Genomic DNA, 12,197 nt, shown 5'->3' on the forward strand with positions numbered 1-12,197 from the left:
GAATCTCAAGCCTTCATAAATTTCCTCCATTGCTTATAACCTCTTAATTAAAATATGGCACAAGGGGTATTTTGCCCGATTCCGACATCTCCTCCAGAAACACTTCCCCCTACAAGCATAATGTACCTGTAAGGTCTCTGCACTGGTTTGTGCACAGGTTTTGCTGTTGGCATGAAGGCCTTAGGCAGGACAAACATTGTGTTCCTTCTGAAGCCCTGAAAAAGGGATATGGTGGGACCCCCAACAGAGCCATACATTTTAATGAGTTGGACGGAGCCATTTTGTGCTCTGCTAGGCCTCCATTTTGGGAGTGTCCTCATTTTTTAGGTGAACAAAAAAGAGAGGGTGAAGAATTACGGAGCCACTGATGTATGGCCACAATATAAACATAGCCTTATGCTTAGAATAGACTAAAGTCGGTCGAGCCTATGTGTATAGGGGCATGACGACTCCGAAAGATGATATCAAGGGAGAGAAGAATCTGGCCGTTGGAATTTCCTTTTTGTTCATGAGGAAGATAAGCTGCTGCTCATCTTTCTAGTATCTAGCAGCTGCTCTCTCATAAACTATAGCTCCACTTAACCTATAAGTTATAATACGCCATTCAAAAAAGTGTATGAATCAAATAAAAGGGGTATTGCCCAATTCCGACTACCCCCAGAAATATGTATACTGATCTGAGCGTTCCCGTGTATGGGGGAGTTGAGGAAGATAGCTGTCGGCTAAAGAAATTTCATTTCACAGTTATCTAACGTGGGTCTTATTGGGGTCTTATAATAAGGGAATAATTTATATTATATTAAATATATTAAAAATCTAATAATAATTAAATATAAATAAATCTAATATTTAGATATTAAATACAATAGATAATATATAAAATACAGGACATATATAAATATTATATATATAAATTTATTTATATATAATCAAATCTAATAATATAATAAATAACATATATAGACATACACGTTTAAAATATAGATATTATTTATTATATAAATATTACATATTATATATTTAGCAAAGGCATTAAGATCCCAGAATTATATAAAGTTTAAATATAAATTATATAAAATAATATATATATATATACATATATACACACATATATATATATATATAAATATATATAATAATGGGGTCTTAATGTTTTTGCCAACTGACCTCTGCATACAGCTACACATATAAATGTTTCCACTTCCTCCACACTTAAAGTGATCTTTTCAATTTTCAAGAGTAGAAATACATAAAATATGCAGCATTAATTATAAAGGTTATGTATGGATAGAGCCGAGCACAATCTATATAATGTTCTTATGTGCATGTGATCGCAGCCCTCCAGTCTTGATACCAGGTAGGTCTAGACCGGTAGACCAGAGTCTATACTTACACTGGTAAATATGCAGGAAGGTCTCTCCTAGTTTGCTGGTGAGCAGGGGCTCTGGAAGGTCCCTGAAGAACTGCTTCATCATGTCTGCCACATCGTAAGCACACTGGCCTTCGTAGTTTACATTCTCGGGGCTGCTCTCATTCATTTGGCGCAGGGCCTGGATTCGAGACTTAACACCAGACTTTCTAAACAAGCCAACCTGCGGGGAAAGTAAATGTTTTCCATAACTATTTCACAATTTACCAGTTTGGACCATTTATCTTCCATAGACTGGAGACAAAAATACATAATGCCATCTGACCTATTCTCATTTATTGTACACAGATCTAATTTACTAATTTAGTTAAAGAATTCTTACTGAAACTGCAATTAATACACAACTTAAGTCAAGCAAAAGAAAAAAAGAAAACGCACGGCACCTCTGTTTTCCAAACTGTTTCCTCATATAAGATCCGATTCCTTATTGTATTTGCACTTTTTTTGTCTACTTTTTGGTGTTTTTTGCCTGTTTTCATTTGCACCTTTTCTTTAAAATTACACCTTTATTAATGTCTATTTTACATTTATCCGTTCTGGTTGTTTTTATGATTGTCATTGGGGGACGGGGTTTGGACTTTACAGATCTATTTTGGCGATTCATCAATTCCAACTTTTTAAAAAGTCACAAATTTTGAAGAAAATGAACTGGAGTGGTTTTATGTACTCCAGATATTTTGGCAAAATTACGCAGATATTTTGCCATTTTTTCACTATCAAAAAAATGGCAAAACATGTTAAAGACAAAAGTAAAGAAGAATTTGAAGAATTTGGTGCAAAACAATAGAAGGAATACCACAAATAAAAAAAAAAAGAAAAGTGATGAATCGGGTTCATAAGTGTATTAGGTTGTTTTGATACACACATGTATACGTTTTCATCTGTGGCAAACCTCTATTCCCCATTGCAAGCAATGCCAAGGTACACAGAGAGCCATTGTCCATGCTCATTGATAAACAGTATTCAAACCAAACAAGAAAAAGAGCGGGGAAGGAATCAACCAGACTTCGAAACATGTATGAATGAATACGGTTCCGGAGAACATTCACCCTTGTGCTCACTCTGCTGCAGTGCCAGGGAATCTCAACTCTTTTTCATGGATGTTTCTTCCCTATGACGTGTGGGTCAGCGGTTGGAGCAGCAGCCCTTCATTCTTAGGTCAGGTTCATATTGCGTTAGTGCAGTCCGTTCAACGTGTGCGCAACTGCCTTTTTTGGATCGCACTATGCAATCCCGCTGCAGACCGCGTCCGAGGGTCCGTCACAGGATGACGGCACATTGTAAATGCACGCCGATTATGACATGCGTTAGCGATGCGCTCGTCTATGGCAGTCTATGGGTGCGTTAGCACATCCGTTACATATCGTTAGTGTCGCTATGTAACGGATGCGTTACATGCACCCCCTTAAAGCAATGTGAACCCAGCCTTACAAGTACTGAGTTATGCCAGGTAACAAGGGTGGAATAGAAGTTAATACGTTACTTATTTTTGGTATTACTTCTATTCTACCCTATTGATCGTGTGGGAGGGGTATGGGATTGTCCATGCTTATGTGTCTTGCCTAAGATATTTAAGGAAAATTTGTTGAAGAGAATAGAGCTATGGTTAAGGGCCCTAGTGCTCGAAACGCGTAGGCCTATTGTGTTTAGTTTTAGTTTTTATCTTTTTGATATTTGAATGGTTACTAATAAATAAATTTTTTATAGTCCTTTCCGTTGTGGTTGCTGGATGTTTTTCTGCCTTCTCTCGGATAATCAAGACCAGCGTTGCACACGTCGGTCTTGATGATGGAGCGTGCTGGAGTCAAAGGTGCCTGATTCATTGGAAGGTGCAAGCCTCTTAATGAATCAGGAGCTTCTAATGAGTAGCATTTGCCTCCTTGCACCTCACCACAAATCAGAGACTTAGGTAAGGAACGCTATAGCTCATCACGAATTAGACAAGCTGTAGAATGACACCCGTCCCATCCCAACTCTGCCCATGATGGTCAAAACTGGTGTAAAAAAGCAAAAAGTTGCAAGGTTTTTGCCCCCCCAAATTTTGTGACTTATCAAAGTATTTTACCCCAGATCTCTAGAGAGAACATTTTGACGAATAGGGGCACTAAATGTCTGAATGTGTTGGAAAAATGGACAAACAAACTAGGTGTCATGCTTTTTGTCTTGTTTTTTTTAAGTTTTCATATAGCATTATTTTTCATGAAAACTATTTTATTCTTCACATTGCCCCAGTTTATTTTTAGACCCAATTCTATTCACTTCATAGAACAATGAGACATTTTTTATGTCCCAGAAATGATGTTGTAGATATTTTACACAGATAAAAGGGTTGGCTATACCATAGCATGAATGCGTAACTGTCTGAAGGCCCTCAGAGAGACAGTAGTCAGAATGCAGCCTTCTCTGTTTGCAGCGAGATGTCTCTGAGGAATTACATGCTCTCTCCCAAGACCTCAGATCTAAAATTATATTGTGTGGGAGGACAGTGAACTAAGAAATCCTTGTTCTAATTGTCCTGAGAGCAACACAATCTGCATTCTATTTTGACAACGTAAAAGCCGTAGTCTCCATGTCAACTCTTGTTGTGAGGAAACAAATATATTAACCAAAGGGAAAACATACAGTACTACTTATTGAGCCAATCCATCACGCCAATGGGCGTTCTAGATTTGCCTTCCGGAAACATACAATAACATCTGTGCTGTCATGCTTTAAAAACTAGACTTTTCCTAGGTAATTGAAGAAACTACTGTAAATTTTTATTTTGTTATTTTATACTTTGGTCTACTAATAAAGCTAATTTCCTTAGCATTGATATTTCTGCATAAATACTGGATATACTGGAGGATGAGGGCCGACAAAAGGTTAAAAAATTGAATACTCCTCTCACCAGTCTCCTGTCCCGCGGCCTCATCATGTGCACCTCTTTTACGCGTTCTCCCATCAAGTGCATTGTCTTTGGCTTGCTTTACTCTAGGCCAAGGCTTCCGGTACCCAACAGGCCCCTGAAGTCATTGTGCTTTATGCGTCGCACATGCCCTGACCTCACAACATGCATCTCTTGAGGCACTGACTAGGCCTTGGCCAACACAGTGTGACGTACATGTGACATTGCGCCAGGTTTCCAGGTAAGAAGAGGCTCTCAAGGCTCCCATTCACCGGCCACAAATTTCTGACGTGGCCAATGGACTGGGTCCTGTGAATTGATTTGCACCAACTCTACTTCTGGGCTAACTTTACAGTTGTACATGAGACAGTAGGATGTTTTCATGCTTACCTGATCAAGGCAGTTGCTGCGCAGGAACCGTAATGCCTGTTGAATGCTCTGTGGTATCGGCTGCCCAGTTCTCTGCACATGAACCATCAGGGGCACACCAAAAACATTCTTATCCTTGTAATCGGGGCCTTTCATTCTCTTCATAAACTTTGGTACAGACCTGAAATAGAGATTCATCAAAGTTACCAAATAAAGTTGCCTACATGATAATGACTGAGAGTATATTTAGCTGGATACTACTGTACTATGATGCACCTACCACGTCCACCCGTGTTTGTTTGACATGGAATATTTTTCCATTATGGCAGTCAGACGTAATAAGGAGAACTTTTGCAGTAGATTGAGCTGGCCAGCAGACTGGTTACTAATTTGAAGTGATGCCAGAGAGCCACTCAGCTGGTGAGAGACCTGGAAACTGTGCCACCTCAGGTGCCTAGAGGAAGCAAAATATTTGAAAATTGTCAATAAAAAGTGCAATAAAGAATAAGATACATTACATAACCAAACAAAAAAAAACACATTTTTTCATGTTTTGGTTTTTAGGCGCCTTTCTGGGGTTATTTGGGGTGCGGATTCAGAATATTGCATTGGATATACCTCATCAGCTCTAGTTTCTTAGATATGGCTGAATTTATAAAATTTTAGTCTGCTCTTTAAATGATCTCTGCTGCAGAATCAGGATGTCATAGCAAGTTTCTTATTTCTTATACTCTATTATTAAACCTGAAGGCAGGAATGTTTGATGGTCCACAGTTCAGACAACTTATAAATGACCCACATTTCATAGCATCAATGAATGAAATCTAATCATGTGCCTGGTCTAGGCTTGTTCTGGTCATGAAAAACGTTCTTGGCAACCAGAAGGTGGACACACAATTAGTAGAGGATATGCTCTTTCATTTCAACAAGTTTGTCTGTAACATGAGTGTTAAAGTCCAATATCTGCACAGTCACTAAGATCACTTTCCAGAGAACTTTGGTGTCTTTTAAGGGAACCTGACAGGTCAAATATCACTAATAACCTGCAGAAATAGGGTTAATCTGCAGGATAATAGTGTTATTAAGGTGTTTGACTGCTGAACTGAAAGTGCAGCTCAGGGGAGAAAATGAATTTTATTTCTCCTAGGAGCTGCCAGCTTTCAGACATGCAGGAGAACCCGAAGCAATTACAGTCACCGCTCACCGCACTGTTGCGGATGTAAGCACACCCTGGCACTTTGAATGACTGTACTCATGTACGTCAGAGCCACCTGTCAGTCAGTGTCGGGGTGTGCTTACAACCGCTGGTCTCAGTGCTGTGAGCGGTGACTGTAGTCTCGCCAGCACACTTGCATGACTGAAAGCCGGCAGCTCCCTGGAGGAGCAAAGTTTATTTTCTCCCGCTAGCCGCACATTCAGTACAGCGGATGGGCACTTTCATAACGGTATTAACAAACAGAATAACCTTATATCTGCAGGGTTATAGGGTTACACATCCTGAGAGGCAGTATTGGACTGGAGTGCTAAGGGCCCACCAGTAACCAACTCCAGGGCCCCCCTTTTCAGCTACATTCAAATATGACATGATCCTCAATCATAAATTTAAAGAACAATGAACTGGGTAGATTAGTAAATGAATAAGATGCTGCCTTTTGTCAGTAAATAGTGATTCAAGTATATTGTGCAAAGTGCTACTCATATAAGAGGGTGGTGGCCCACACTTGTACATGGGCCCACCGGAGGATTCTCCTGCTCTCCTATGGGCCACTCCAATCTTGTTGAGAGGTTACCTTTGAGCAAAGAGTAAGGTGAAAGATTTCACAAAGACATAAAACCAATGAAGAACAGATAGCATGGAATAGGAGATGCACACATTATGGCAAACTATTGATCCCCCTCGCCGAAGTCTTATCTTGGAAAAAGAGCTTTTTGTGTGACGAATCACTGCAACTTTTGTATCATAAATCTATGCTTTTAGTATAAAATAGGTAGATTTTTTATGTAGTACAATTGTCTTTTAACTCCTAGTTTGTTTTCTTCTTGCTTAGAAGACATTTATGTTCAAAGGTTGATTTTTTTATGGGCAAGCAGAGTGAAGAGTGGTATATGGCATATGTTCTGTATCTCAAAAACAATTGCTGATAGGGGAAAGCTGGTGCCATTTTTGGAATCAGCATGTCAAATACACTCAGAAACCGGCAAACATTTGAGGAACTAAGTGTGTATTTGCCAGTGTTATATATCAAGGACAAAGTCTGATGAGCCATCTTAAAGGGAAGCTATTATTAGAAAATAACCTATTGTTATATTTGGATTTTTCTGTTAAATGTACTGTATTTTTTATACAGTTTTGGTCATTTTTTTTTTCATATCACAATCTTTATAAAAAGTAAAATTAGAAATGTTGCAATTTTCACACAAACTATTGACGCTTTTTTATATTCTAATGTCCTTGTGTCAGTAAATAACAAATGTTCATTATCTACAATGAACAAGCACCGACCCTATCATTTTTATTGATGTGTCTAATGGGTGTGTGCAAAGGTAATTGTGACAGGAGAGGGAACAGGGTTAGGTGTGGCATCATCTATTGTATCTATTGTAATAAGTGGATCCTGTGTTATCAGCTGTGTATAGAGGTGTTTACTTGTTATTTTGATCCTGCCTCTGATGATAAGGAGCCTGCTGTAAACTCATCCTGAAAGAATAGATATCTAATAAAGCCCCAATGGCCAGTGTGAAAATTACAAGCTAGCTAATTTTATTGTTGTTTTTTTTTTTTTAATAATAAACATCGTTATATAAAAAAATATTGTTAGTACATTTTTTTCAAATCCATGTAGCACACAAACCTGATTTATATAACAGGTAATTTTCTCATGACACATACCATTTAATGTAGTACATTTACTAGTAAGCTAGGGTTGGCACACTAAAATACTAAGTGAAAAAGCCTAAAGGGTTCCTAGAATCAAAACATCAAAAAACTTATCCACAGAATAGGTGATGGATGCCTGATCGCTGGGAATCCCACCATTGGCACCATGAAACCTGGGGTTGGGTCAGCTATCTGTATCGGTCTCAATGACTTTGAGTAGAGCAGCATGATCCACTGCTGCTCCATTCACATAAACGTCATGAGAACATCTGCACATTGCTGATAAGTTTTTATTCTGCTAACATCCCTTTAAGTTTAAGGAACTATGCTTTATAGAGATGTCTCTGTCTTCTTTTAAATGTTCTGTAGGCTACGGTGCGTGTACACAGGCAGATTATCCGGAACAAGTGCTCTAAAGATGCCTCTTTCCTGATAGTCTTGCATGGTAAAAAGGGGGTCAATCACCCAATGAACAAGCAAAATGCTCATTTGTTGGGTGAAATGATTTTGAAGCTCACTTAAGAATCATTGCTTTTGGCAGCACATTGACACGTGTAAACAGGACATGTGCCGCTACGAACAATGACAGTCCACGCAGATAGAAATTTGTGTTAATGAAGGAAGTGCAAATGGTTTAGCTAATTATTCTATTAAACAACTTCTGTGTAGCGAATCAAATGTATTGGGCCAGCTACTGCTCATTTTGGGGGGTAAGTGGCTTACTTCTGCACAGGGGCCCACCTGGGATTCACCAGTTCTCCTGTGGGCCGGTCCAAGCCTGAGAATAAGTATAGTGGGTGCAGCATTGCAATCACACATGATTCATGAAGTGCAAGCAGGCCAACAAGGTCTATCTGTCCCATAAAATGAGACGAGTTACATGTCATAGCTGGGGAACCCGATTACAAATTTTGCATTGGGACACATGAGCAGAGAGAAACCTCTCAAAAAGTTTGAGGAGAAAGATTTGTTTATTCTAAGAAAAATGTGGACGCAAAGCAGAAGAACTTACCTATTTGTTCTTGTGAGAGATGCTCCTACTCCTGAGTCTCTTCTTTCCCTTGTTCCTGTGGCATCGGACTCATTAAGGGATGTTGCGTCTCTTTCCATATCACTTGGCGTTGTCCTTCCATCAGAGATAGAATTTCCTTCAAAGTCTAACCCTGCTGGATTTGGTGTAAGGAATGCTGGGTTGGGAGTTTGAAACAGTGATAAGTTGTCATCATGTAGATCTGGCATTACATCTTTTGACCAATGGGCTACAGACTGTTGCAGTCCATTGATATGTTGTAATACATCATCTAGATGAGGGAAAAGATCATCTTTTTCCAAGTCCATGAGATCTCCAGTGCTGGCATACAAGTGGGATCCGGGAACATTGTCATATACGCTAAGCCTGCTGCCTCTTGGACATTTTGAAGATAAAGGCCTTGGTTCTTTGACACAGAGTCCCTTCTGCCCAGTAAGGGATATGCTTGCTCCTCGCCAGTTCACACCACAAAGATTATTAGTAGGTGAAAGGCTTTCAATAGATATTGCTTTTGGAAATGTTCCAGGTTTGTGGTCCTTTGGAATATGTACAACCAGATCCTCTTGGGAGTGAAATTCATTTTTATGATTGTGGCTAGGTTTACCCCGTAGCCCAGTCATTGTGAAGAGGTCAATATCCTCTAGGTACATGCCAGCACGTTTGTTTGATTCAGAAATCTCCCCATCCTTTAAACTTGAAGTGTTTTCACTAATTGTCCTCATTTCTGTTTTTGAGGCCAAATTTCCAGTTATCTTAAGGTCCATTATTGGGTCACTTACTGGTCCATTGTCTATCTGAACACAGTTCATTGACTTTACAGATTCAGGCTCCAGTTGCAAAATCGGTTCACTAATTATTAAACCTCTAGTTTTAGGTGGTCCTTTTAGTTTCCCATGAGCTCCTTTGCCACGAAGCGTACCCATGCATTTTAGTAGTGTTTTTGCTTTCGTATGTGAAGATTTATCAGTTTTTGCATTTAGTTTGCTATCCAAAATATCCCTTGACCAATACGGAGGTAAAAAGTTAACCGAGTTTGAATCTGGCACACACATGGTGTCATTACCCTCAAACGTTTCACTGGAAGCACATCTGCAGTCACTCCCACCACTACTTCCACTGTGAATAGAACATATTTCAGGCTCACTGAGATCTGTCAGCACACTTTCACTACTTGTCGTGTTTTTCATGTCCCCGGATGACCCAAGTCTTTCTGATCTCCCAAGCAGTGTACCAATGTCATCCACCCGAGACCATCGACGACTGAATCTTTGGAATGTCCATTTGTCACTGATTGCGCAAAGATCTTCTTCATCTGAATCTTCACTCTGTAAAACAATACAGATGATGTTACATCCTTATATTCATGTCCAGCTTATTATATTGTGTTTATATTTTTAGGGAGACTGAGAGGTAAAGTTTCTACTTGTTGAGAGTGCCTAGCCGGCGTAAGGAGACTTATTGGCCTTGCAATGCTACTCTAAGAATTTAAATAAGTAAATGGTGATAGGTTGCCCAAGAATTTCTGTCCTCTTTCTCTCTGAAGATGTTATTTGCTTATATTTTTAGGATAAAGGTACACAAGCTAGTTCTTATTCCACTATATGTGGTTTTAAAGGAATCTAACAAGTGACCCACACTGCCTGATGCCAATCAGAGAAAAACATACTTTAAAAGCCACCTTCACCGTGCCAGCTCCCCTGAAGTAACAGGTGTCTCCCTGTGCACGTGTATAGGGAGAGACCTGTAAGTCACTGGCAGTGGGTGGGGAGAAGCGACTAGTTTCCTGTGCAGCTCAGTCCCATGTGGTTTTTAAAGTAAGTTTTCCATGAAACGCTGCAGCATTTGAAAGTCAAACATATCTGGCTGAGATCATACAGCCGATGCTTGATACATGCTACTTGTGGATCAGCCATCAGGTTCACTTTATCTTATAATTGATAATAAAATATTTGGACATACTTATAATAAATTAACTAGTAATCTTTTGTACGAGAATATAAGATAACATTGCCTGCATCAACTGTACTCAATCATCACAGGATATCTCTAGGCCCAACTTACAGACAGTGTATTATGTCTGATTATCGTACAGTACACCAATATGATATCGGATATCGGTCAGACGCCTCCCTCACAGCCAAACCAGATCTCACACTTTGCACTGACGAGGGGCAGTACCCCGAAACACAGTGTCTGCAAATGGAGATTCTGGCTTGGCTTTTATCCTAAGTCATGTAACTAGGCTCGTTAAAGGGTCAACATTGACTTTTAGGATTGCTACCTCCAATAGGTGGCACTAGAGTTCTAGTTCTCTTCCTCTCTGAAGAGACAATTTGCATAATTAGCATATTTCCCAGAGGAGCATTGCGGCTTTAAGTCTCCTCACCTTGACATGCTTAGCATGTCATTCTCCGCAAGGAGAAATGATACTTTTTGGATAACTTATCCTAAACATACATCTTCTATGTAAATCTTGAAAAACGATTGAACGGGCTGTCCAGATTTTTCATGAAAGTCTGCAGTCACGCTATATGACTGCAGACTTGTGCGCCCTCACATCTCATGCAGCTCACACTGCAAGGATTCTCCAGTGCCGCCGGCGAGACCGAGCAGACATGTGACCACAAGTATGCGATATGCTGATTAGACGTGCGCGACCTAGCTCAACACAAATTAATTGAGCGAGGCCACGCACGTCTAGTTGGAATGTGGCCTGAAGTATGCATAAGAAGTGAGGATTCACAGACTTTACTAATAAACCTGGGCAAACCCTTTAAACGTGTTGTCCACCTTTTTTTAATTAAATTTATAATTTTTCAATTGGGCACTATTAAAAATGTTGCACCGTTTGGCTTTTACAGACTCATTGTTATCGTGCACATTCAACTTTGATGTGATCTCTGACCTTAAAGGGGTTGTCCGGTCTAAAATGAAAAGTCTGCAGTCACTCTGAGTGACTACAGACTTATGAGTCCCCCGCTATGAGGATTCACCGATACCTGAGCCAGGTATGGCGGTGATGTATGCGTTATACATACTTCTGGCCAGAGCCTGACTAATGAGCGTGGCCTCGCTCCATACACTTGTATAGAGCAAGGCTACGCCCACTGGATGGTCGCACTAATAGACAGGGCGGCGCCTCGCTCCATACAAGTGTATGGCGCCAGGCCACGCCCACTGGATGGTCGCACTACCAGAAGGGGCGCGGCCCCGCTCAACACAAGACTGGATCTGTCCGTGAGTACGTATAAGGCCGGGTACACACTTGCGAGAAACTCGCATGAGTCTTGCGTCTCAATACCCGGCACTGCCGCTGGCACTCAGGACCGGAGTGTGCGGCTGCATGTATTTCTACGCAGCTGAGTGCTCCGGTCCCGAGTGATGGCGGCAGTTCCAGGTATTGAGACGCAAGATTCGTGCAAATTCCTCGCAAGTGTGACCCCGGCCTAACAAATACATCACAGCTGTTGCTGGCTCATAAACCGGCGAATCCTCGCAAAGCACATTGCATGCGCTGGGGGATTCACACAAAGTTACTGCAGACTTTTAATTTTAGACCGAACAACCCCTCTAAGGCTATGTTCACATGTTGCGTTTTGCTGTG

At 40.4% G+C, this 12,197-nt stretch overlaps 1 protein-coding gene across 5 annotated transcripts in view; it reads right to left on the bottom strand.

Annotated features, from left to right (window-relative positions):
* The window catches only part of STARD13 (StAR related lipid transfer domain containing 13), a 254,912-nt gene that overhangs the window by 10,377 nt on the left and 232,338 nt on the right, over nucleotides 1-12,197 (bottom strand). For all 5 annotated transcript variants that reach the window (XM_073583197.1, XM_073583200.1, XM_073583196.1 and 2 more), the window contains exons 5-8: nucleotides 8,576-9,918; nucleotides 4,966-5,139; nucleotides 4,707-4,866; nucleotides 1,394-1,592 (exon numbers count right to left, since the gene is read on the bottom strand). In XM_073583197.1, the coding sequence (XP_073439298.1) occupies nucleotides 1,394-1,592; nucleotides 4,707-4,866; nucleotides 4,966-5,139; nucleotides 8,576-9,918 (1,876 nt within the window). The remainder of the gene's footprint in view (nucleotides 1-1,393; nucleotides 1,593-4,706; nucleotides 4,867-4,965; nucleotides 5,140-8,575; nucleotides 9,919-12,197) is intronic.

Source organism: Dendrobates tinctorius, unplaced genomic scaffold, assembly GCF_039654945.1.
Source record: "Dendrobates tinctorius isolate UK_male_01 unplaced genomic scaffold, ASM3965494v1 ptg000075l, whole genome shotgun sequence".
Lineage (NCBI taxonomy): Eukaryota > Metazoa > Chordata > Amphibia > Anura > Dendrobatidae > Dendrobates > Dendrobates tinctorius.